At 44.6% G+C, this 27,597-nt stretch overlaps 1 protein-coding gene across 1 annotated transcript; it reads left to right on the top strand.

The window, feature by feature from the left end:
• The first annotated feature begins 8 nt into the window (after positions 1-8).
• On the top strand, positions 9-25,407 carry cdc123 (cell division cycle 123 homolog). The gene is made up of 13 exons (XM_084330159.1): positions 9-99; positions 494-565; positions 1,684-1,747; positions 4,735-4,767; positions 4,874-4,969; positions 9,436-9,542; positions 9,915-9,966; positions 10,118-10,193; positions 10,297-10,419; positions 11,882-11,910; positions 12,201-12,335; positions 22,671-22,808; positions 24,295-25,407. The coding sequence occupies exons 1-13, from the start codon at positions 26-28 to the stop codon at positions 24,367-24,369; spliced, it is 1,074 nt and encodes a 357-aa protein (XP_084186285.1). The 5' UTR covers positions 9-25; the 3' UTR covers positions 24,370-25,407.
• The last annotated feature ends 2,190 nt before the right edge of the window (positions 25,408-27,597 follow it).

The raw sequence follows: 27,597 nt of genomic DNA, 5'->3' as shown, positions 1-27,597 counted from the left end.
CACTTCCGGTTACAGGAATTGCAGCATGAAGAAGGAGCAAGTTGTCAACTGTCAGTTTTCGGTCTGGTATCCGATATTCAAGAAGCATACAATTAAAAGGTACATCCCCTACTATTACACTTGATAACCGACGTCTTTTACGTGTGTTTTAATGTTGTCTTTGTAAAACGTAGAGCTCATCTCGCCAGCTAGCTACTCTTGCTAACGTTAGCTTCATAATAGCCAGATATCTGAGATCATTGATTGATTGATTGATTGAAAAATTTATTAACAGATTGCAGAATGGGTACAGTACAGTACAGCTCAATACATACAATTGTTAAGGGGATGCAGACCAGAGAAAGACTTTCGTCTTGTTTACATCAGGGTCCCCCATTTTCAATTCATCGTAAATGGTTATCAACAACAACACCATCCAGATGTCACCACATCATCACCATGTGTGACATCTCTAGATGGTCATTCTCTTAATAATATGTTCTCTTTCTTTCAGTTTGATTCTCCCACTGCCTCAGAATGTAATAGATTATTTGCTGGACGATGGAACACTGGTAGTCTCTGGAGGGTAAGACACACACAAATTCACTCTTCGCTGAAGGACAGATGCTTGGTTTGATTGATTGATTGATAATTAAATGTTATTAACAGATTGCAGAATGGGTACAATACAGTACAGCTCAATACACACAATTGTTAAGGGGATGCAGACCAGAGAAATACTTTCGTCTTGTTTACATCAGGGTCCTCCATTTTCAATTCATCATCAGATTCATTGCTGCGTTGGGATGCCCAGTTTCACAAGTCGTTTGTCATCTTTCAAGTAGTCAATTATGTTCCTAATCCCTTCTTAGATACCCTAGTTCTAACCTAACTCAATAGCTTTACAAACCATAGTACATCTTCTCAAGAAATACAATAATTTTTTTTTAATAAAACACTCAAGGCACAGAAAATGTGCATTATGATTTCTTGAATACATGCACTATGGTTTGTAATACTGACAACTTACTTGTATGTACTTCATTATACTTCAAAGGGTGCTCTCTCTGTTTCGTTTGTGTATCCCTTGGTCCTCTGAGGCCTCTTTTGAGGCTGAGGCTGAACACGACTCCACTCTACCACTGGATGCAGAGTTGTGGACCGGAGGATTGAAACTTGGTTATGGCAACTTCCAGACACACATGGGTGCACTTAATCTACTCCAGTCCGCTCCAAAAATTCACCACGTCCAGTCCAACGCCCCCGTTTCCCCCAAAATGGAAGAATTTTTTTTAATTCCATAATGTTGGCTGAGCTGCGCATGGGTTCTCTTTTTCAGCAACGCCCACACAGTTGCATTCATTTACACATGGGAGCTGCCCAGTACAACCACAGTCTGACACTGTTGACCACTAGGAGCTGCCCAGTACAACCACAGTCTGACACTGTTGACCACTAGGAGCTGCCCAGTACAACCACAGTCTGACACTGTTGACCACTAGGAGCTGCCCACTTGCCCAGTATAACCACAGTCTGACACTGTAGACCACTAGGAGCTGCCCAGTACAACCAGTCTATATATTTAAGCGACCTTGGGTTTCATGAAAATTATTATATATATATATATATATATATATATATATATATTAGTCCCACTGTAGCTACTGTACATTTTGCCCACATATCTCTTCTCTCCCCCCACAGTGATAACAACACGTATCAGACCCACACCAACAGCAGTGACTCGGAAGGGGAGGAAGACGTTCAGGTACGACACGCAGGGACACGTTACGGACCGCACATAACACACCCACCAGAACCTCTCCTGTGTCACCCCGTGCTCTCTCTCCCTCTCCACCCTCCAGGTGTCTCAATAAACCTTATGCCGTCACCTAGTGGCAAAGTTGTAGAGCGGGGGATCTCGGGACATGTGTACAAAGTGTCATGTAAATCGGATTCACAGTGTGCCAAGTTATGTCCCGTCGAAGTTGTACATTTTCACCTTTTGATTGTGGCGCAGACATCATTTCGTGGGCTGGTGTTTTTTCTGAATGACACATGTGGAGACGTTGGCCCCTAGATGCCACACAGCCAGGTTTTGCGTGAGTCAGGAAAACGGCAGGATGAGTAGAAGAACAATCTTCCAAAAATGTAAAATGACAGAAGATTGTGGCACAGTGGTTAACACTGTTGCCTAGCAGAAAGAAGGTTATGGGTTCAAACCCGAGCAGTGGTTGGCACTGTTGCCTCACAGCAAGAAGGTTCTGGGTTCAAACCCCAGCAGTGGTTAGCACTGTTGCCTCACAGCAGGAAGGTTCTATGTTCAAACCCCAGCAGTGGTTAACATTGTTGCCTCACAGCAAGAAGGTTCTGTGTTCGAACCCCAGCAGTGGTTAGCACTGTTGCCTCACAGCAAGAAGGTTCTGGGCTCAAACCCCAGCAGTGGTTAGCACTGTTGCCTCACAGCAAGAAAGTTCTGGGTTCAAACCCCAGCAGTGGTTAGCACTGTTGCCTCACAGCAAGAAGGTTCTGGGTTCAAACCCCAGCACTGGTTACCATTGTTGCCTCACAGCAGAAAGGTTCTGGGTCAAACCCCAGCAGTGGTTAGCACTGTTTCCTCACAGCACGAAGGTCCTGGGTTCAAACCCCAGCAGTGGTTAGCACTGTTTCCTCACAGAAAGAAAGTACTGGGTTCAAACCCCAGCAGTGGTTAACATTGTTGCCTCACAGCAAGAAGGTTCTGGGTTCAAACCCCAGCAGTGGTTGGCACTGTTGCCTCACAGCAAGAAGGTTCTGTGTTCGAACCCCAGCAGTGGTTAGCACTGTTGCCTCACAGCAAGAAGGTTCTGGGCTCAAACCCCAGCAGTGGTTAGCACTTTTGCCTCACAGCAAGAAAGTTCTGGGTTCAAACCCCAGCAGTGGTTAGCACTGTTGCCTCACAGCAAGAAGGTTCTGGGTTCAAACCCCAGCACTGGTTACCATTGTTGCCTCACAGCAAGAAGGTTCTAGGTTCAAACCCCAGCAGTGGTTAGCACTGTTGCCTCACAGCAGGAATGTTCTGGGTTCAAACCCCAGCAGTGGTTAACATTGTTGCCTCACAGCAAGAAGGTTCTGGGTTCAAACCCCAGCAGTGGTTAACATTGTTGCCTCACAGCAAGAAGGTTCTGGGCTCAAACCCCAGCAGTGGTTAGCACTGTTGCCTCACAGCAGAAAGGTTCTGGGTCAAACCCCAGCAGTGGTTAGCACTGTTTCCTCACAGCAAGAAGGTCCTGGGTTCAAACCCCAGCAGTGGTTAGCACTGTTTCCTCACAGAAAGAAGGTCCTGGGTTCAAACCCCAGCAGTGGTTAGCACTGTTTCCTCACAGAAAGAAAGTACTGGGTTCAAACCCCAGCAGTGGTTAACATTGTTGCCTCACAGCAAGAAGGTTCTGGGTTCAAACCCCAGCAGTGGTTGGCACTGTTGCCTCACAGCAAGAAGGTTCTGGGTCAAACCCCAGCAGTGGTTAGCACTGTTTCCTCACAGCAAGAAGGTCCTGGGTTCGATTGGTGTGATATTTATTGCAATACCTTAGCATGCCAATATATATATAATTGTGGCTTATATAATGTTTATACCATGTATGATGTCATGGCAAACAAAGTCTTTTGATGTTTTCTGTGATGGACCAAGTGATTGTGACTTATACGCCCTGCTGGTCGCAGCTAATAAGAATACAGGGAGCTCTCAGTTCCGTTCACACTGCAAGCCTTTGTGCTCAATTCACATTTATGGCTCAGATGTTATTTAAAAAAAAAAGATTGGCTGTTGACATAATTTTTATATATATTTTTAAATGTGGCCAATATCAGATTCCAGTGTGAGCTGGCCATGCTCCTGAACTGACCCACATGCGCAAATGTACAATAATGAAGATGGACGTAAAAAATTGACAAATGCACGGTGACATAAAAGTCGCATGACTCTTCACACACATTGCAAAATAAATATCAGATTCCATGTGATTTGTGTTGTTCACATGGTCATGAAATAATCAGATCTGAGTCATGAGCATTTGGGCCATTTTCACCTGCAGTGTGAATGTGGCCTCAGTTAAAGGGAGTCATGTGTGGTTTTATCCTGTCGGTTTAGAAGAAGTCTTTATTTGTCATGCAGATTAACACACGCATGTGAGATGGGCGACACACAAGAACACACACACATGCACTGAGTCGCAGATGAAATGTCTCTGCACTTTTCCCATGCCGTCTCCCAAGGGGAGCCGGGAGAAGACATGGGCTGTGGCGTGAGGCCGCGCTCGGGGACCAATCCAAGTGCTCCTGTCTGTCTTCGTCAGGGACGCGACCGCATTAGTGATCTGTTCTGCATGTTTTTCCATTGGGTTTATCTTATTGGGAGGGGAAACCCCTTGCGAGCACGGGGAGAACATGCAAACTCCACACAGAGAGGCCTGGGAGATACCCCACCTGGGTAACTGGTGATGCGGCAACCTGGTCCCCAAGCGGGAATCGAACCCAGGACCTTCTAGCTGTGAGGTGACAGTGTTAACCACTATACAGTGCCACCCTATACCTTAGCAGACATATACAATGTTGTAACTGCATGTTCTCTGTTGGGCTCTCACTGCAGCCAGTATTCAACAACGCTATAAAGCATGCATTGATCTTGTGACCGAGCAGTCTTTGAGTGTCTCTACAATCTCTTTAATTAACACAAATCTCTTGTTTTTTGTTTTGCGTGGCATTGCTGCCCCCTAGTGGTCAGATGACGAGACAACCACCACTGTCACAGTAAGTGTAGAATAATAACCTTTTGAGTTGTTGTTGTTTTTTTTATTTTAACCTATGATGAATGTTTCATTCTAAGTGATGTTCCGCTTCCTTCCTGTTCCTCCAGGCGCCCGAGTTCCCAGAGTTCACCTCTAAAGTGCTAGAGGCCATCAACACCCTGGGTGGGCGTGTCTTCCCCAAACTCAACTGGAGCGCCCCCCGGGTATCGAGAAGAACACGCCTTCATTTACATTTTACATTTAGTCATTTAGCTGAACGCTTTTTATCCAAAGCGACTTACAAGTTCTGTACAATAGGTCAGCAGGAAGGGTACAACTAGTAACAATGTCCGTCAAACAGTGTTGAACTTGGGTGCTACAGTCTTGAGTGCATAGTAGTAGAGACATATTAGCATAGTAGGTAGTAATATAGGCAAGATTATTTAGTGGCAAGGTGCATGATAGTAAAGGACGAGTACGAAGGTTAGTAGGTTTCTTTTTTTATTTATTTTTTTATCCACTTTCTCCTTTTTCTATTTTTCTCCCATCCCAATTTAAATTTAGCCGTGCCGATTCTCCCCTCCCCTGTCTTGAACGTTGCTCGCATGTGCCCCCGACTGGCCGGTTGTAGGGAGGATAGAAGCCCGTCACAATCGTCACATGTCCCCTCCGATACATGTGCAGGCAGCCAGTCGCATCTTTTCACCTGCCAGCGCGGACTCTCATTTTGGCGAGGTGTAACGTGTGGGAGGCTCACACTACCCCCGCCATTTTCCTGTCTCTGCTGTGCAGGCGCCCCAACCGATTTGTAGGAGTAGCTGTTTACAACGTCCAGATTACCACCCTTCGACTTCCCACCCGATAACTCTGCCAATTGAGTTAGTATGACGGCCGGCCCAAGCCGGAGGCAACGCCGACAGCCGGATTCGAACCCGGTGTCTCTTGCGTTGGTGACGAGCGCAATGTCCGCTGCGCCACCCGCAGGTTTATTTATTTTTATAATTATAATTTATAATTCTTTCTTCATTTCATGCCCTGCAGACAAAAAAATATATTAATATATCAAACTTGAGAGTTCACTCGCTTTAAACCTGCTCAGATCAGGACCATATAGTCATCAAAAAGGAAGGTACTGTCACACGGATCATCTTAGAAACATATTTAATAAGGTGCAAAGAAATCACTTATCAGGTTTATATACTTTTTATTATATATATTTTATATATATGTTTATTTTTGAGGGAATGAAGAGACATCAGTCTAACTGTCTCTTGTCTCTCTGTGTCTCCGCCTCCAGGACGCTAACTGTCTCTTGTCTCTCTGTGTCTCCGCCTCCAGGACGCTAACTGTCTCTTGTCTCTGTGTCTCCGCCTCCAGGACACTAACTGTCTCTTGTCTCTGTGTCTCCGCCTCCAGGACACTAACTGTCTCTTGTCTCTCTGTGTCTCCGCCTCCAGGACGCTAACTGTCTCTTGTCTCTGTGTCTCCGCCTCCAGGACACTAACTGTCTCTGTGTCTCCGCCTCCAGGACGCTAACTGTCTCTGTGTCTCCGCCTCCAGGACGCTAACTGTCTCTTGTCTCTCTGTGTCTCCGCCTCCAGGACGCTAACTGTCTCTTGTCTCTCTGTGTCTCCGCCTCCAGGACGCTAACTGTCTCTTGTCTCTCTGTGTCTCCGCCTCCAGGACGCTAACTGTCTCTTGTCTCTGTGTCTCCGCCTCCAGGACGCTAACTGTCTCTTGTCTCTCTGTGTCTCCGCCTCCAGGACACTAACTGTCTCTTGTCTCTCTGTGTCTCCGCCTCCAGGACGCTAACTGTCTCTTGTCTCTCTGTGTCTCCGCCTCCAGGACACTAACTGTCTCTTGTCTCTCTGTGTCTCCGCCTCCAGGACGCTAACTGTCTCTTGTCTCTCTGTGTCTCCGCCTCCAGGACGCTAACTGTCTCTTGTCTGTGTCTCCGCCTCCAGGACGCTAACTGTCTCTGTGTCTCTGTGTCTCCGCCTCCAGGACACTAACTGTCTCTTGTCTCTGTGTGTCTCCGCCTCCAGGACACTAACTGTCTCTTGTCTCTGTGTCTCCGCCTCCAGGACGCTAACTGTCTCTGTGTCTCTGTGTCTCCGCCTCCAGGACACTAACTGTCTCTGTGTCTCCGCCTCCAGGACGCTAACTGTCTCTTGTCTCTGTGTCTCCGCCTCCAGGACGCTAACTGTCTCTTGTCTCTCTGTGTCTCCGCCTCCAGGACACTAACTGTCTCTTGTCTCTGTGTCTCCGCCTCCAGGACGCTAACTGTCTCTTGTCTCTCTGGGTCTCCGCCTCCAGGACGCTAACTGTCTCTTGTCTCTGTGTCTCCGCCTCCAGGACACTAACTGTCTCTTGTCTCTCTGTGTCTCCGCCTCCAGGACGCTAACTGTCTCTTGTCTCTGTGTCTCCGCCTCCAGGACGCTAACTGTCTCTTGTCTCTGTGTCTCCGCCTCCAGGACGCTAACTGTCTCTTGTCTCTGTGTCTCCGCCTCCAGGACGCTAACTGTCTCTTGTCTCTGTGTCTCCGCCTCCAGGACGCTAACTGTCTCTTGTCTCTCTGTGTCTCCGCCTCCAGGACGCTAACTGTCTCTTGTCTCTCTGTGTCTCCGCCTCCAGGACGCTAACTGTCTCTTGTCTCTGTGTCTCCGCCTCCAGGACGCTAACTGTCTCTCTGTGTCTCTGTGTCTCCGCCTCCAGGACGCTAACTGTCTCTCTCTGTGTCTCCGCCTCCAGGACGCTAACTGTCTCTCTGTGTCTCTGTGTCTCCGCCTCCAGGACGCTAACTGTCTCTCTGTGTCTCTGTGTCTCCGCCTCCAGGACGCTAACTGTCTCTTGTCTCTCTGTGTCTCCGCCTCCAGGACGCTAACTGTCTCTTGTCTCTCTGTGTCTCCGCCTCCAGGACGCTAACTGTCTCTCTGTGTCTCCGCCTCCAGGACGCTAACTGTCTCTCTGTGTCTCCGCCTCCAGGACACTAACTGTCTCTTGTCTCTGTGTCTCCGCCTCCAGGACGCTAACTGTCTCTTGCCTCTCTGTGTCTCCGCCTCCAGGACGCTAACTGTCTCTTGTCTCTGTGTCTCCGCCTCCAGGACGCTAACTGTCTCTTGTCTCTCTGTGTCTCCGCCTCCAGGACGCTAACTGTCTCTTGTCTCTCTGTGTCTCCGCCTCCAGGACGCTAACTGTCTCTTGTCTCTGTGTCTCCGCCTCCAGGATGCTAACTGTCTCTCTGTGTCTCTGTGTCTCCGCCTCCAGGACGCTAACTGTCTCTGTGTCTCCGCCTCCAGGACGCTAACTGTCTCTCTGTGTCTCTGTGTCTCCGCCTCCAGGACGCTAACTGTCTCTCTGTGTCTCTGTGTCTCCGCCTCCAGGACGCTAACTGTCTCTTGTCTCTCTGTGTCTCCGCCTCCAGGACGCTAACTGTCTCTTGTCTCTCTGTGTCTCCGCCTCCAGGACGCTAACTGTCTCTCTGTGTCTCCGCCTCCAGGACGCTAACTGTCTCTCTGTGTCTCCGCCTCCAGGACACTAACTGTCTCTTGTCTCTGTGTCTCCGCCTCCAGGACGCTAACTGTCTCTTGTCTCTCTGTGTCTCCGCCTCCAGGACGCTAACTGTCTCTCTGTGTCTCCGCCTCCAGGACGCTAACTGTCTCTTGTCTCTGTGTCTCCGCCTCCAGGACGCTAACTGTCTCTTGTCTCTCTGTGTCTCCGCCTCCAGGACGCTAACTGTCTCTTGTCTCTCTGTGTCTCCGCCTCCAGGACGCTAACTGTCTCTTGTCTCTGTGTCTCCGCCTCCAGGACGCTAACTGTCTCTTGTCTCTGTGTCTCCGCCTCCAGGACGCTAACTGTCTCTTGTCTCTCTGTGTCTCCGCCTCCAGGACGCTAACTGTCTCTTGTCTCTCTGTGTCTCCGCCTCCAGGACGCTAACTGTCTCTGTGTCTCCGCCTCCAGGACGCTAACTGTCTCTTGTCTCTGTGTCTCCGCCTCCAGGACGCTAACTGTCTCTTGTCTCTCTGTGTCTCCGCCTCCAGGACGCTAACTGTCTCTTGTCTCTGTGTCTCCGCCTCCAGGACGCTAACTGTCTCTGTGTCTCCGCCTCCAGGACGCTAACTGTCTCTTGTCTCTGTGTCTCCGCCTCCAGGACGCTAACTGTCTCTGTGTCTCCGCCTCCAGGACGCTAACTGTCTCTTGTCTCTGTGTCTCCGCCTCCAGGACGCTAACTGTCTCTGTGTCTCTGTGTCTCCGCCTCCAGGACACTAACTGTCTCTTGTCTCTGTGTCTCTGCCTCCAGGACGCTAACTGTCTCTTGTCTCTGTGTCTCCGCCTCCAGGACGCTAACTGTCTCTTGTCTCTGTGTCTCCGCCTCCAGGACGCTAACTGTCTCTTGTCTCTGTGTCTCCGCCTCCAGGACACTAACTGTCTCTTGTCTCTGTGTCTCCGCCTCCAGGACACTAACTGTCTCTTGTCTCTGTGTCTCCGCCTCCAGGACACTAACTGTCTCTTGTCTCTGTGTCTCCGCCTCCAGGACGCTAACTGTCTCTTGTCTCTGTGTCTCCGCCTCCAGGACGCTAACTGTCTCTTGTCTCTGTGTCTCCGCCTCCAGGACGCTAACTGTCTCTTGTCTCTGTGTCTCCGCCTCCAGGACGCTAACTGTCTCTTGTCTCTGTGTCTCCGCCTCCAGGACGCTAACTGGATCGCTCTGAACAGCTCGCTGCAGTGTCAGAGCCTCAGTGATATATTTCTGATCTTCAAAAGCTCCGACTTCATCACACGCGACCTTGCACAGCCGTAAGCCAATCAATTTGTCCATTTTCAAAGTATTTTGCATCTCGCTCCAACCGCTGGTGGGTGTGCGCGCGTGCGTGTGTGCGCGTGTGTGCGCGCGCGTGTGTGTGTGTGTGTGTGTGTGTGTGTGTGTGTGTGTGTGTGTGTGTGTGTGTGTGTGTGTGTGTGTGTGTGTGTGTGTGTGTGTGTGTGTGTGTGTGTGTGTGTGTGTGTGTGTGTGTGTGTGTGTGTGTGTGTGTGTGTGTGTGTGTGTGTGTGTGTGTGTGTGTGTGTGTGTGTGTGTGTGTGTGTGTGTGTGTGTGTGTGTGTGTGTGTGTGTGTGTGTGTGTGCGTGCGTGTGTGTGTGTTGGTTCTGACCCGTCTCTTCCTCTGCAGATTCCACCGATGCAGTGACCAGGATTCAGCCGACCCAGTCATCAACTATGAGGTATTTTACACCTGAATGGAAATGCATAATGTGAGCACTAGGGTCGGGCACTGTTCACGTTTGAACCGATACCGGTAGCGGCTCCTGGAATTCGGCACCCAACCCTAAGTCAGCACTAGTGCCTCTAATCCTGGTGTTTTCGTGTGTTCAGCTGGTGCTGAGGAAGTGGAGTGAGCTGATTCCTGGCGGAGAGTTCCGCTGTTTCGTCAAAGAGAACAAGCTGATAGGTAAAGTAGAACCATTATATCTCGTCGGTGGGCCGCTCTACACGGGCCGCAGTCCCCCCCCATCTCTGTTACTCACACACGCCTCGCCTCCTCTTGTGCTCAGGTATCTCCCAGAGAGACTACACCCAGCACTACCACCACATCTCCAAGCAGGAAGAGCAGATCTGTCAGGCCATCCAGGAGTTCTTCACGCTGCACATTCAGTACAACTTCCTGGATGAAGACTGTGAGTGTTACTTGGGTCGGGTATTTTCCCCCGATTTCCCCAGGGGGATCAATAAAGGAATATCTTGTATATCTTCAATAAAGGGGATCAATAAATGAATATCTTATCTTATAGCAGGGCTGAGTCCTGGGGTCTGAAGTAGTGGGCTGGGTTATGGGATGAAGACTTGAGTACTGGGTACTAGGGATGCACCAATATGAACATTTTAAGATGAGATATTCCTTTAAATCATTATCAATCTCTATTACATAACTTCCTACAAGAAGAATGTCGCTGCTTTCTGTAGTCGGGTCCCCACTGCACAACTGCAAAATTACTGTATTACCCTGTATTATACTGTCTGTTACATTCAAGCCTAAAGTATGGCTCGTGTAGGCCTTGAATGCAAAGTGGTGGACACAGGACAAGACAGGAGTTTATCAAAAATAACAATATTTATTGGAACAGCTATTTAAATGGACAAAAGGGTGAGAGCTGGGTGTTCCAGACTCCAAAGGTCAATAACAAAACTAAGGCAAATAGAACAAACAGCAAAAATAGAAGCAGTGAGAGCAGATGAGACTCTGGTGAGCTGACATCTCTTGTGAAAATGGGAGACACTGTAGCCTGCACTCTGCTCTGCTTTGTAGGGCGTGGTGCCTCATCACCACACCTGTGTCAATTACAAGGACGGCCATTTTAATAACATGGAAAACAAAAACAGGAAGAAACAGTGTGTCAATCACAGACCACCAATTAGTGACAGCACACTTAAACACAATGTGAATATGCACCACAGACAGTAAGTATCCCTCCACCATGTGAAAGTAATACGTAACACTGTCATACACTTTTACTATCATGTAGACTATTCTGTTTTGTGTTTTTGTGTTTACATGTGATGTATTGTATACATGCACTTTATTATGTTATTGTGTGATGTATCACACATTTTATTGCTGTGTGATGTATTTCAAATGTTATTGCAATGTTATCTTGGCCAGGTCTCCCTTGCAAAAGAGATCTTGTATCTCAATGGGACTTCCTGGTTAAATAAACGTTTAAAATAAATAAAAAATAAATTATCACTATAAAAAAAATCACTAATCAGCCGATACTGATATAATGTCTAGTACTGGGGCCTGGGGTAGTGGGCTGGGTTAAGTAAGGGATAATTGTCGCAAAATAATTGACAGACACAGAGTTTAGAACCGAGGTGTTTTAAACGTCAGTGAAGGTCAATTATTTTGCGACAATGACCGAGTATAGTTTCAGCGAATGTGAAAACGCCATGTAATAAGATAAGATATTCCTTTATTGATCCCCTTGGGGAAATTTGGCCATCATAGCAGCATGGGGGAGGGGAGGTACAGGGTAATGGTATAAAGACGTATAGGCAATAAAATGAGATCTGTTATAGGATGCAATAAAATGCAATTGCAAGTTGGTTGGGGTTGATTATAAGATCTTTTCTTTTTTGCAGTTGTGTTGGATGTCTACAGAGATAGCTGGGTAAGTGTTGAATCGATCTACTATTTTTACCTCAATGCTGCCTTACAGCTGTGTTAACCCTTTCACTACCACACTACAGAAGGTTAACCCTTTACTATCACACTACAGACGGTTAACCTCTAGTCTAGTGCGATAATAAAGGGTTAACCTTCTGTAGTGAAAGGGGTAACCCTTTGTTGTGTGGCAGACAGTGAAAGGGTTAACCTTCTGTACTGTCGCAGTGAAAGGGTTAACCATTTGGTAGTGTGACAGTGAAAGGGTTAATATGCTGTACTCTGTGTGTGTTGCAGGGGAAAGTGTGGCTCATTGATCTGAACCCCTTCGGTGAGGTCACAGACTCCCTGCTGTTCACGTGGGAGGAGCTTACCTCCGGGAACAACCTCTCAGCCAATCAGGAAGACGGGGAGATCGCCCAGCAGCAGCAGGTGATTATGCGATGAGATAAAATATTCCTTTATTGATCCCCTTGGGGAAATGCAGGCATCATAGCAGCATGGGGGGGGGGGAGCGTACAGGTATGGGCAGGGTAATGATAGAAAGACATAAATATAGGCAATACATTTAAATTTTTTATTGTATCGTGTGTAGGGACGAAACGCCAATGCATTTAGTATAATACACGTTGCGGGCTATTACCAGCCTCCCAGGAATGACCCTAGACCGCTCTAAAACCATACTAATATTGACCACGGTATAAAACGGGAATGTATGGATGAAAAAATTTCTTTTTCACATATTGAACGATAGATACTCTATGTCAAATGGGCCATAGTATTGTATCCATAGCTATAATATAGAATATAGTTATAGCCCTTCAAACACTGCCACGTATTCCTATACTTTAGAGCGCTGGTCTTTTTATTTTTTTACTTACATTTTTTTTTCATTTTTTATTACAAAATACAAAGACAGAATTTACAATACAATTAAACGGACAGAAACAATAAAGAAAAAAATTATAATATCAAAAAGAAAACTGAAATAAAAGACGGGGTAAGTAAGTAAGTAAGTAAGTAAGTAAGTAAGTATTTATAAAGCACCTTTCATACATGTCATGTAGCTCAAAGTGCTGTACACAAACATAGGCATATATAACGATAAAAGCAATAAAGTCACAGTGATCAGTTAAGATCAATGTTTTAAAAAAATAATAATAATAACGTAAAAATGAAAACAGTCATTTGCTGACCAGTTTGGGAGAACAGGTCCGCACAAACATGTCCGTTCAGTAGAAACCGGAAGTAGGAAATGCACTAAACCAATGCACTTGTACAGTAGGTAGCAATGTTAGCTCTCATAACGTTAGTGTAGTTACGTTTTTATTAGTGGTCGCGTATTGTGTGTGTATGTACCCGTTCCCTCATCTAAAGAGTTGGGTCCATAAGGCTTTTCCAAGCCTTATGGATCCATAAGGCTTATCCAAGCCATAGCGTCTTTGTGTTATGTCTCATAACGTTAGCCAGTTAGGAAGTAGGAAATGCACTAAACCAATGCACTTGTACTTGTTTAGCAGCAACTGGAAGTGGGGTGACATTGGTTCATCGGTCAATTCTATCTTTACATTGTTTATTTACATTTCAAATTATTTTCTTGTTTCCTTTTCATTCTTCTGTGATGTCGTTCCTCTTCTTCCTATATTCCTCCCACTTTTCCCATTTTGACTCTAACTTCTCCTCTTGTAGCCTCAGCATAATGTGTGATTCTCTCCATTTCCTGTATCCCCTCTATTATTTCTATCCATTTTTCCTTCGTCTGTGTTTCTACCCTGTACCACAGTTTCGTCAATACTTTCTTGGCTGCTACTAATGGTATCTTAATCAGATATTTGTCTTCCTGAATTTCTTTCTGTGTCAAGTTCCCTAGGTATAGTACTTGACCTGTCTGGGGTATTTCATATCCTACTATTTCATTTATTATCCCTCCTATCTCCTCCCAATAGTTTCTTATTTTCTGACATTCCCAGAATATGTGTGTGTGGTTCGCTACTTCTTGCCCACATTTTCTCCAACATGGCTTTTGTGTTGGCATGTAATTACCCTGTATTTCTGGTGTTATAAAGAATATAATTATGTTTTTCCACCCAAACTCCCTCCATATCCTTGATCCTGTGGTTGATTGTTGTATCTTACATGTGTTATACCATTCCTCCTCTGTTATCTCTATTTCTAATTCTTTCTCACACTTTTCTTTTATATACTACAAGGTTGTAATTTCCTTACTGTCCATTATTGCCTGATATAGTGCTGATATAACACTCCCCTTCCTTCCTTCATATGATTTTACCATTATCTTAATTATCCCATTCTGTTCTTTGTCTCGGTCTTGTTTTATTTCTTTGTTATAGTAATCTCTAATCTGTAAATATCTAAAGTGGTCTCTATTCTCTAGTCCGAATCTTTCTTTCAATTTTTGTAGAGTCTGCATCTCCCCTCCTTCTATCATTGTACATATTGCTGTTACCCCCCCGTTCCCATCATTTGAACCCATGGTCGTCTATCCCTGGTTTGAATTTGTTGTTGTGTGTTATCCATCTCAGTATCTTGGATTATTTTTCTATCTTGTATTTCTTTACTATTGTGTTGCATTATGTTTATAGTGAATTTGGTAATTGGGTCTAGTAGTTGTTCCTGTCTTCTGAACAGCTCCCTATCTCCTATTAGTGCCTGCACTTTTTAGGGGTGGACGGTATAAACGGTATACGGTATAAACGGTATTAATTTGCTCTAGGGTATGGATTTTGACTATACCGTGTAACCGGTAGAGCAGCTCTAAAATAGCAATGACGTCATGTAACCACAGCGCGACTATTTCAATCGCATTTGCCCCTAAAAATAGATAGAATTAGTCATAGATAATAGATATGTGCAAACTGGAAAAAGTTATTTAGGAGGCTTCGCGCAGTGGGCGTGTCAACACGCAATTGTCATTTCATAATAAACACATATCACCGCGGCGCACAGCAAGTTTCAATTTCAGTTCCTGGCATTTTTAACCAGTGGAGAAAGGTAAGAGATGTCCCTATCGTTTTTCTTATATGAATTATTCTACGTTAATAAAACATACCTGGTGATCAACTACAGTTTACTGTAAACATTATGATATGCGTGTAGTGTTATGATAACGACGGCTGCAGCGGGAGCCGGGAGGACGGCTGCAGCAGTGGATTTGCGAATAGCATGCAGCTGCAGAGCCGCAGAGCCAGCGGCGCTTTCAGGTCAGGTCCGCTCAACAGCGCCCCCCCACCCAACGGCTGAAAGCTGTGACCAGACCTGAAAGCGCCGCTGGCTCTGCGGCTCTGCAGCTACATATGCTTCTAGCAAAATCCAGCATCCAGCCCGGCTGTTTGCAATGGGAGCAGCACGGACTCGGGACTTATTTTATTTGGAATATAATGACTTTATACGCAAAAGTAGCCTAGTTTTAAGTTAAAATATTATAAATCTACATGCCTTGAGGATGTCATTCTTTATATAGCCTGCCTATCAGGCAAAAAAATTTATTCTAACGGAAACACTGATACCGTGATATATACCGTTACCGTCTATGCTTCAAATTATACCGTGATATACATTTTAGACCATACCGTCCACCCCAGTTTGAATCGCTCTCTTTTGGTTTCTATGTCTTTCCATTTGGCTTCATAATTCACATTGCACCAGCATGCTACTGTTCTGAGCTGTGCTGCATAGTAATAGTCTTCTAAACTGGGTACTGCCATTCCTCCTTTCTCCTTTGGTAGTTGTAGAGTCACATATCTGATCCTTGGTCTCCCCCCCCCCGCCCAAATGAATCTTGATATCTGTCTATCCCATTCCCTGAATTGTTTTTGTGGTATTAATATAGGTAAGGACTGAAATAGGTATAATAACCTTGGTAATGTGTTCATCTTAATGATTTCGACCCTTGAGCTGAAATCTAGGGGCATTACTGTCCATCTTTCTAGGTCTCTCTTGATTTTCTGATTTAATCTGTGTATAGTTTGCCTCGTATAACCCCTCCACCCCTCTTGTAATGTTCACCCCTAAGTACTTGATCCTGTCCATGTCCCATTTAATTTAGTATTTTTCTTTGATCTCTATCGTTGGAGTGTAGTTCAGTGCTAAAGTCTGTCTTCATCACGTTGAGTCTATACCCTGAGTAATATCCATATTCTGTCAGTAAATCCATCAATATCGGAAAGCTTGTGTCTGGTTGTCTATATACTATCACGTCGTCTGCGAACAGTCCCAATTTATGTTCTGTTCCCTTTATCTCCACCCCTTTGATGTCTTTGGTCTGTCTAATTAGTTGCGCCAGTGGTTCAATGAATACATCGAAGAGCATCGGCGAAGGACAACAACCCTGTCTGGTAGCTCTCTCTAGTTTAATCCTGTCCGTCAGACTACCATTTATCTTAATCCTTGCCTGCCGTCGGTTCTCGATATATTGCCCTAATTGTTTTCATAGCGTTTTTGTCGAATCCAAATTTCTCCAATACTTTATATAGGCTTTTTCTGCATCTGGGCTAACTAATACTGCACTTCCTCCTTCCTTTTGTATCTCCTCTACTATCTGCACTGTCTTCCTTATGTTATCCTGTGTCCGTCTTCCTTTAATGAATCCGGTCTGGTCTTCGTCTATAATATCTGTCATAAATGTCTCAAATCTTTTGGATATTATTGATGTATACTTCTTGTAATCTACATTAAGTATGGACACTGGTCTGAAACTGCTACATAGTTCTCTATCTTTCCCTTCTTTTGGAATTGTAGTAATTATGGCTTCTTTCCATGAAGGTGGCATTGTGCCTTCTTTCATCGTGTGTCTGAATGCTGCTTCTAATATGGGGCTCAGTTCCTGTCTAAATGTTTTGTAGAATTCAGAGGGGAATCCGTCGCTACCCGGTGATTTACTGTTCTTTGCTTTACTGATCGCATTCCCCACTTCCTGTTCTGTAATCTCTGCGTTTAATATTTCGTTCTGTTCCTTCCCTATCGATGGTAGAATTTTTTTTTCTAAGAATGTCTCTATCTCCTCTTCTCCTGCCGCTATCGGTTGCGTGTATAGTTTCTTATAGTATTCTTCAAATGTCTTCTCTATTTCAGCTGGTTCTCTTAGTATCTTGTTTGTGTCCGTGTCCCTTATTGTGTGTATTGTGTTCAGTTTTTGTTGTGTCCTGATTCGTCTAGCTAAAAGTCTGGTCGATCTTGGTCCTCCTTCATAGTATGTCTCTTTCATGTACCTAGCTTTCTTCTCTATTTCTGTCAGCAGTTCTTTGTTTATCTTTCCTCTAACGTCCTTTACCTCTCTAAGTGTCTTTTGTTTTTTTTAGTTTTGGTGTTCTTTCTCTAATTCTTTCAGTTTCTTTAACAAGTTCTGGTATGTCTCTATTCTGGCCTTCTTGAGTAATGCCGTCTTTGCTATACATTTTCCACGTATTACTACCTTTAGTGCATCCCACAAAATGTTTGGGTCTACCTCTCCATTATCATTTTCTTCTCTGTATCTAATTATGTCTCCTTTTACTTCGTTAACCAGACCTTTGTTATTTAGTCCTACGTTCAGTCTCCAAACTGTATTTCTCCGTCTACTTTTAAGGTTCACTGTCAGATATATTGCGCTATGGTCTGATATGTCCGTTACCCCTATCCTGCAGTCTTCTACCCTGTATCTGTCCCCTGTTGTCATGAGAAAATAGTCTATTTAAGCATTACATCACGCGCAGGAGTGGTTTGTGACCAATAAACCATGCCTAGGGGTGGTCGTTAGGCCCGAGGCGCAGCCGAGGGTCGTTAGACCCCCCTAGGCATGGTTTATTGGTCACAAATCACGACTACAAGTGGTGTAAAGCTTTTATACAACTGCCAGATTCATCCAACCTTATTTCTATACAATAAACACACATTAATCGAAGATTTATTGAAAAAACCATCCGCCAGAAAAAGTAGTTCCCACAACTACAAAAAAGACAAGTTGCCTCCATGTGGAAGCAGCTTGAAGTGCATCCAACCAAACTAACACATCCAACTGTGTATTATTGGAATTATTGAGAGAAGTTGCCTCATGTGGAAGCAGCTTGAAGTGCATCCAACCAACTAACACATCCAACTGTGTATTATTGGAATGATTGATTGAAAATTTTATTACCAGATGCAGAATGGGTACAATACAGTACGGCTCAATACACACAATTGTTAAGGGAATGCAGACCTACTTTCCATAGAACTTCATTCTTAGATGCTTCTATATAAAGTAGGTAAAACAAATTAAAATGTTTTCTTTGCCCTATAGGAAAAAAACGTTTTCTTCGCCCTATTTTTTTATTTATTTCTTTTAGCCTAAACTTAACCAGTTGGAAACCAGGGGTACAGTAATAAAATTAGCAATCAACCAATCAATCAATTCAATAGACCATGCTCACTCAAAACAGCGCTGCTTCTCTCTCAGTCTGACTCCCCCGCTGTTGCAGACAGGAGTGTGTGTGTGTGTGTGTGTGTGTGTGTGTGTGTGTGTGTGTGTTTGTGGGTACGCCAGCGTCGGACAGTGTGAGAGTGAACGCTGCAGTCAGTGGGAAGGAAGTAGAAATTTAAATCAATCAATTAATCAATCAATCAATCCGCGATTTTTCTTTTGTTCTAGATTGACTCAAGACCCATCAATTACATCATCCAACATTGTTTAAAGGACTAACACATTCCCCTTGACAGAATCGCTTCATATTTAGTCGTTATGGTGCTATCAACATATCCATTTGTTGTCCGCGATCTTGTTTTCTCCCGGAGTGAGCCGGGGAGTGATATGTGATTCGGTTGTGGGCGGGTCCTGAGCCCAGGACCGTGGATTGTTGCCAATAAAGACGTGTAAATGGCCAATCAGAATCGAGAAATTTGCATGCCGTTGTATAACCTTGAATACGTTGTGTGTGGATGTGAATAATGTGTGTATTCTCTGTTGAGAGGGCGTAGCGTGTGGGAGGACCACACTATCCCCCTCACGTCCAATCCGCGCTTAGCAGGCGCCCCGACCGAACTGTAGGAGTCGCTGTTTACAACGACCCGGACCCACCCCGCCAGCTTCTCCCACCCTCTGATACAGCCAATTGTATCAGTGCAGACGGCCAGCCAAGCTGGTGACAACCCCGGAGCTGTGAGCTGGATTCGAACAGGCGAACCAAGCTCACAGCTCCGGGGCTGGTGACGAACGCAATCTCCGCTCGACCACCTAACCGCCTTTTCGGCTTTCCTTTTCTAAGCATTTTCAGGGCTACATGTGAATGAGTAAAAGTTGCGGGACGCCCAGATGTTTCCACGATAGAAAGCTCGCGTGGATCCCATAATAGGCTCACTTAATACAGCGTTTTTAAAATCACGCAACATTTTCAGGGTCGCGAGCCGACCTTTTCCCCTCGTTTTCGATGATGGAAGTGATTTAGGAAAAGTTTCGGCACGCCGAGAGGTACCCGTGGATTTAATCTCGCGAGGATCGGGGCAATATTCGGCCCGTGGGAGCAGTCACGGGTTAATACAATTTTCAGAGTGCAGAGGGGAGGTGTGCAGAGGGGATGCCAGACTAATTATTCTGCTCACAGCCCCGTTTTAAACTTTTAAGGTGTGGCAGTCAGCTCGAATCTGATTGGCTAGTATCGGTTTTGGACTCTACATACATGAATCACATGGTTGAGGCTGGAGAAAGACACCTACCCCCTGCCTCTCCTCTAGCTGCAGTGAGCATAGTGAGTCTGACAGTGTGTTAGAGAGAGTGAGAAGGAGAAGAGGGAGACATTAAAAAAAATTAAAATAAAAAAAAATTATAAAACAGATGCACAGATGAAAAAGAATGTAAACTATATTCAAAAAAAATTATATGTATATATATTTTCTTTTCTTTTTTCATATTTCATATTCGATATTAATTCATATTTTGATAGGGAGGCCTGGCTTCCGTTGGCTTCCATAAGGATTCGCCACTGTGTGCGACCTCCGAGCTCCCGGTCAAAGCTCTGCATTAGTCACTTTCATGTTCCCGTCTATTTGTATTATGTGTCACGTGTAATCCTATGGTTCTTTCATGTCCGTCCCAATATATCTCTTGAATCTCCATGTCCTTTTTTACAACTTTTGGTATAGTTATCTCGCATGTACTTTACCATCTTCTCATTGCATAAGTCATTTTCATGTTTACATTTACTTGTATTGTGTCTGTCACATGTATACCAGTCCAATGTGTATTGTACTTATCCTTCCTTGGATCACCGTGTCCCCTCTCGTCTCCTCTCTGCTCCCCTTCCCCGTGTTTTTTCGTCGTTCTTCTCAGTTGTTCTACTTTGAATCGGTTCAGATCTCCTTCACCTTCCCGTTTTCCTCTCCTCAACCTCGTCCCTCGACCCTGGTCCATTTGCGCGCCTTCTCCAACCTCTGCATCAGCGTCGGTCTCTCTCCTTCTCCTCCCGGCACACTCCATCCTCTCCGGTTCATGTCCCTCGTCGCTTCCCGTACGTCGTTGTACACCTTGATGCCTTCTTTCCAATGGACCTTCAGCATGGTCATTGGTGATTGAAATCTGATTCCTTTCTCTTTCTTTTTTTTTTATCTACTTTTTCTCCCCATTTTTTCAGTTTTTCTCCCATCCCCAATTTCATATTGTCCAATTCTACCCTCCCCTGTCTCGAACGTTGTTAGGCCATGCCTCCCACAAGCCGGCTGCAATGTGGACGAAGCCTTGCATCACGTGTCCCCTCCGGTACACGAGGAGGCAGCCGTCGCATCTTTTCACCTGCACAGCACGATCTCTCAGCGGCGAGGGTCTGCGTGGGAGGGTCACGACGCCCCCGTTGCTTCCTGATTCTGCTGCGCAGGCGCACCAACCGACCTGTAGGAGTCGCTGTCCACAACGTCCGATCCCCCCCCACCAGCTTCCCACCTTACGATGAATTGAAAATGGGGGACCCTGATGTAAACAAGACGAAAGTCTTTCTCTGGTCTGCATCCCCTTAACAATTGTATGTATTGAGCTGTACTGTACTGTACCCATTCTGCAATCTGTTAATAAAGTTTTCATTCATTCATTCATTCATTCATTCATTCACCCCTAACACTGCCAATTGTGTTAGTATGAACGACCAGCCAAGCTGGTAGCAATGCCGAGAGCTGGGCTCGAACCCAGCATCTCCTGCATTAGTGGCGAGCACCTTTCCCACTGCGCCACTTAGCCGCCCCCGATTCCTTTCTCTTTCAAAGTATTTTTTATCTCAACATAGCTCCGACGTTTTACAGCCACCTCTGTTGAATAGTCATGGTCGAAGGTTATCCTCTGCCCCGCCACCTCCAGGCTGCTCTGAGAATGTTTTCTTTGACTTCGAATTTCAAGAAATTAACTATAACTGCTCTCGGTCTGTTTATCTGTGGCTTCGGCGCCTGGGCCCTGTGCGCCCTTTGAATCTCTATCTTGGCGAGGTCTGACATTTTAAATTCTTTTCTAATTAGGTTGTCTACATATTTGGTCATCAAGTCTCCTTCTATCCCTTCTCTCAGTCCCCATATTCGTATATTATTTCTCCTTGACCTCCCCTCCAAGTCCGTTAGCTTTTCTCTCATCATGTTTTGTTGTTCGAGCGTCGCCATTAGAATTCCTTGTATTTCTGTATTCCATTCCTCCGTTCCAGCCGTCCTTTCTTCTAACATCCTTATGTCTTTCTCTTGTTCCTGTAGTTTTCCATCAATTGTCTCGAGTCTCTTATTTATTTCTTCTCTGAGCTCGTCCTGACCCTTCTTTAATTCTTCTCTGAGTCTGTCGATATTGTTCTGGATGTTCTGCGTGTTAGCTTGGATGCTAGTCTGTATGCTAGCTTGTAGCTCCTCTACCCAAGTGGGCACCTCTGCTCTGTCGCCTTGCGCCATGCTAGCTTGATTTTACCTCCTGCGTCACCTCCTTGTGTCGATAACTTTCCTCCGGTGTTTGTACTTCTTCTGGGGTTGCTTTTCTTTCGCTTTTTCTCGTGTTCATCCTTCCTTTTCTCTTATCGTTGAATTGTCACTTTTTATTTAGTTTTAGATATTTTAACTTCCTTTTTTGTTCTTTGACCGGGAGCTCTTTACAATGGCCGTCTACCCGAACATCTCAAACCGGAAGTCCCAGCGCTGGTCTTTTAACCACACATCACGCATATCGTTCTGGCGCTGATTGAGTTAAGAGTCAGAATCCTTTAACTGTTAGTGGTCAGACCTTCCTAGTAGTTCTCAAGTTCTGCAGCCTTCAAGTTTTGTTTTATTTGTCGCATATAAGGTACACGTACATTAGTTTAAGTTTATTTTGATCCCCATTCTTCCTGGGGTCCATAACACATAAAATACAGTTACAGACTTTATACACTCACAAAACATTCACATGGCATACAGACAATGAAAACAACAATACATACTCATCAAATTCACAATACAATACAACAATACATACTCCTAATCAATTCATAATACAATACAACAATACATACTCCTAATCTATTCATAATACAATACAGTATAATATACAGTGAAATGCTTGGTTCTGTATGAGCCTCTTGAGATTGTGCTTCATACAGTAAATAAAAAGTTAAAGAATAAAGATCAAACACTATACAAAATATACAATAAATATACCAAACAAAATAATTCTCAAAATTAGGTAGTGCAAATATTTTAGGAATAAATGGATAAAATAGGGTGTAATGTTTAAAAGGTGTGTCATCATCACTTACTACTACTGTATATAATACTAATATACATTCCCATTGTGTGTGTCTGTAGGAGGGCCCAGCTCTCCGCTTCACAAACAGTGAGGTGACAGTCCAGCCCAGTCCCTGCCTGAGGTACCGGATCCCCAGGGACTTTGTGGACCTGTCCAGCGGAGAGGACGCCTACAAGCTGATCGACTTCCTCAAACTGGTAGAAGAGACTTTAAACAGTTCATCTCATTTTCATTTTCAAACCTTTATTTCAAGGTGTGTGTATATATATAATTTGTACCCAGTTTAACCACCTTTACATTGTATATTACTATCTAGGGGTGTAACGGTACGTGTATTCGTCCCGTGAATTTACGGTACGGCCGTCACGGTGCGGTACGCTCAGCCATATGGAGAATACGCCGCGCATCGCCAACACACATGCCGCGCGTCGCCAACACACACACACACACGCAGCACTGCTGTAGCTGATTTAGGACCACGTATTATGAAAGAGGCTCGAATCAGAATTGAAAAGATCAGATTCATGTGATTTGTGCTGTTCACACTGTCATGAGAAAAACAGATCTGTGTCGCATATGAGCCAAATAAAACTGATTTGCGCCACTTTTGCCTGCAGTGTGCACGTGGCCTTATTGTTTGCTCTGAGGGCTGGAGTTTTCCTCCCAGCAGTGAAACAATATGTTAGATAACCATCAAATGTTTTTACAACTTAGATTAAGCCTTTCACTGCCACAAGACAGAAGGTTAACCCTTTACTATCACACAACCGCCGGTCCGCCGGTTGTGTGATAGTAAAGGGTTAACCTTCTGTCGTGTGGCAGTGAAAGGGTTAACCTTGTTCTGTGTATTGTCGAAGTGAAAAGGGTTAACAGTTTTGGTAGCGCGGCAGTGAAAGGGTTCAAATGTATCGCCATTAGAAGTTGGGCATCCAACCAGAGTGCAAATGTAACAGTAAAGTGCAATAGTAATATACAATGTACAGGTGATTAAACTGGGTATAAATTAGTACTACCGAGTACTCTAGTGCTAATCAGATCAGATGTATGTACAGAGTTGTAATATTAATATGTACAGTGGTTATACAGGTATAAAGACACTATGGTAGTAAGTCATACTGGCCAGCAGCGTAACTAGTAAGAGTAGGTAAGGGATATGTACAGATGTAGATATAGTATCTATCTACAGATATGTAAAAAGGATTATATGCGGGTCTGTACAGACGGCTGTGGATATATATATATACAGTATTATTGTACATGCCATCATACAGAGTTATATAGGTTCTATGCAGGTGTATAAGTAGGTATGTAGAAGGATTATATGCAGGTATATTCAGACAAATATATATATGTGGTAAATATTAATATATAAATGTATATATACACGGTATATACACAGCACTATTGTACATGCTATCATACAGAGTTATATGGGTAGACTATAGTTTGAGGTAGGTAGTTGTGATTATTATAATATGATTACAGTGTAGGGCAGTTGATAGACAGTGAAAGTAGGTAGGTATAAATTGACTATAGGCAACTTATATTGACAAACAGTTCTAGATCAGTCGCTACTGTCCTGTGACATGTGTTGACATTCTGTTATTTGTTTTAGATTGAGCCTTTAACTCCAGATGTACACTTGTTGTTGTTTTACATTTGTCTCCTCGTTTCTCTCTCCAGAAGAAACGCCAGCAGGAGGACTCCGAGGAGGAGGAGGAGGCGGCGGAGGAGGCAGGAGAGACCGCACAGCAGTGACGACCCAGTCCTCCGATGCCCCGAGGCTCTCTAGTGCTGCGTATTATAGACTCCTTAGCTTAGCATCCATCCGCTTCCCTTACAAGTAACCCACCACTAGAGGGCGTGCTCGTCAGACTTTTCTTTTTGCATGTAGTCTCATTCTCTCTCTTTCTCTCTCGCTTTACCGCCCTTCTATTTAAACTTCTTCACACATTACCGGAAGTCATAGTGGCCATTTCCATCACATCATGAAGACCCCAAACACGGCTGTTTATCCTGCAGAACTCGTCTCCTGATCTCCCAACATTTATAACACTGTCCCTGCCCTGGTGATCCTTTTATAGGTGTGTGTGCGGTTGGAAAGAGTCCTGTGGTACTATCCTGTCAGTTTAACTTGTGTTTGCACTGTAGAGTATACATATATATACACATATATTGGAACCAATTGTTCTGTCTTGGGTAAGAAGTCTGTTACTGTAAGCCGGTATTCAACAACGGTAGTAATGCATGTAGTCCAGGGCTGAAGGTAAAGTTGATCGTGGCATGTGTGTGTATGTGTACATGCACGTTGTTGAGTGTACATTTTTATCGAATTTGTTTTGACTAGCGAAGGGGAACCCTAATAGTCGGCCCAAGACGAACATCGATACACACTACTACACCCACGAGTTGCTGTGTTTTAGGAGTTCAGAAGTCTTATCTATTTTAGCCATGAAACAACGGTTAATCAATGAGTCATCGTTTTTCAGTTTCTGACATTCTGTTATGTGGCTCTCCCACCCTTGGTGGTAGATTTACTCTGAATAGCTTTGAAATGTCTTTGTCTGTCTAAGTTTATTTCTGCTATGCTTGCTAAAGACCGGTGTTCCAAAATAACATTAAATATCTTGCCGTGGGTCGACTTTGTCTCGCAGTTTTGTGGGTATAATGGGCTCAGCGCATTGCAGATCGATTACCCCTTCATGCAGCGGCTCATGTTCCAACGGCACAAAACATCCAGTTCGTCTCTGTGTGATTAGTTTCAGATTGATGGAGGGAAGAGGGGACTGTTTATGGATCGCCGTTAAGGGCGCTGTAAATTGTGTTTTGTTGTTAAAACAAGTGGTCTACATGTTCAAGTAATAGCTCTGCCTTCCGACAGCCATCACTGATATAAAGTGTCTGGTTAGTAACATGGGCCTCTCAGTCCCCCCGCTCTGCAGTAAACTATCCAATCAGGAGAGAAGTCGACGCTGCAAAAATAGTATTAGTATATTGGACACTTAAAACTAATGTTACAAACTAATTGTAAGCTAATTATGTGCTCGAAACAAGTAAAATAATTTGGCAGTGCAGTTAGCAAATGTGGCTTGGCAATATTTCTTGTCAGTGATGGCTGTCAGAATGCAGAGCTATTATTTTAACAACAAAATACCAGTTACAGCACCTAAAGCACACACCAGTCAGGAATATGATTCATATGATTGAAAGAAGGAAAAATCCATAATATACACAGTATGGAAAGGACTGAGTTTAATCTGGGGTGCAGTACTAACTCCATCCACTTAGAGGCAATGTTGACCTAGTCAGTACAATGTCCTCACAGGCCCTTGTCGTTACCGCTTTAGAAATTAAACTCTTGAGTCTTGACTACTGCAACTTTGATTAAAAAAAATATTTAAAAAAACGGCCTGTCATCTGTATTACGTCAACACCGGCACCGTCGTGGGCCTTACGGCATCGTGTTTATTATCTAACGGTAGCGGGGTGGAGGGGAGAGAACAGATGGTGGAGGTAAACGGTACTGTAACTGAGGGGTACAATTCCCTGACTGTATGGTTAGATATGATATGATACTTACTACCACTACCTCTTGTACTTTAGACTCTGGCCACCCAGTACTAGGTATGAATATGTTGAACACTCCCACCTGATAAACGGATCCAACACAAATGTACCAAATCGAAAGTTTGAGTTTTAATACATAGCAAAAGGTATGTACAACGATCACTTAATTACATTTATGATTTGAAATAGTATGCACTTTTATGGCAAATGAGTATTCGTAGGTAGATCAATATCGAATGTCCAATCTCTGATTGCGCAGGAAGCAAATATACAACCTGGAATATTTAGGGAACAATAGCGATGATACTTGAATGATTATATAGCTGGATACACTAGGGGAAGGTTCCGACTGCTTGTAGGACAGCTGGAGGGGGGGGGGGGTTAGAGAGTCACTGGCTGGATCCCGTCTGGCCGAGGGTATCTTGGGAGAGTCCACAGTTGTGCGACACGGTGCCCAACGATCCTCGATCCACAGATGAATGCAGTTGGACCCTCTGTGGCCGGCGTCCTCCGGTCCACGACGGAGAGACGTGAGGCGACCTCACTGTGCAGAGCGCCGTCTCACCTGTCGTCCTCTCCGGGGGGGGGTATTTCCAACACACCGCAGTGTTGGCCTTTATCCATAGAATAATCAAAGTACTCAAAGCATAATCCAAGCCGGGGAAGGCTAGCCGTCGTCGGTAGAATAATCCAATATACAGGTCCACTCGCTCTTTGGCCTGGAGCTCCTCGGGTGCAGCTTCACGTGGGGTCAACCACCCTGGATAAGCGTCCAGCTGATGCCCGAAACGATGGGGGTGCTGATTACTATAGAACTCTTACCGCACGAGGCACTACATATGAATAGACTATTATTAGCTTAATAGAATACGTCCAACTCGACGATATAGTGCCAAATATGACTATTCAAATATTAATATACACGATGTCTCAATGCCGATACTGGGCCGAATTGGCCTTACTGCCCACACGTGGTGGCTTTTGCGTCTGTCACTCTGTTGGAGGGTAATGAACTGGACTAAAAGAAAGTTCTACTTTAATAGCGCAGTATATATACGCACTATGAACAAATAGTACCATTAGTGGTGCGGTAGACATATTCCTACGCGGAACTAGGACTTGTCCATACATGTTGAGCGGTACGATTGAACCTGGTCTGAGGGGTATGGCGACCTGGCACCAAGGTCTCGTCCAATGGTAGAATGGAGACTATTATGGGATGTTCAGTAGACTAGAAGAGATATTCAATGCATATTGTACAAGGAATATACAAGGGATATCAGGGGATATACAAATACAATTAAATATATATATATAAATAAATATATATATTCGGTTTAATCTGATCCTTCAGAACAGCCGCCCCCTAATTGGTCCCAACCTAATTAGTTAAGCAGAGACAGATTAACCGCACTGTCT

The sequence above is a fragment of the Notolepis coatsorum genome (assembly GCF_963971535.1).
Source record: "Notolepis coatsorum genome assembly, chromosome: 15".
Classification (NCBI taxonomy): domain Eukaryota; kingdom Metazoa; phylum Chordata; class Actinopteri; order Aulopiformes; family Paralepididae; genus Notolepis; species Notolepis coatsorum.
The sequence above is the reverse complement of the archived record's forward strand: the minus strand, read 5'-3'. Positions and strand labels throughout refer to the sequence as shown.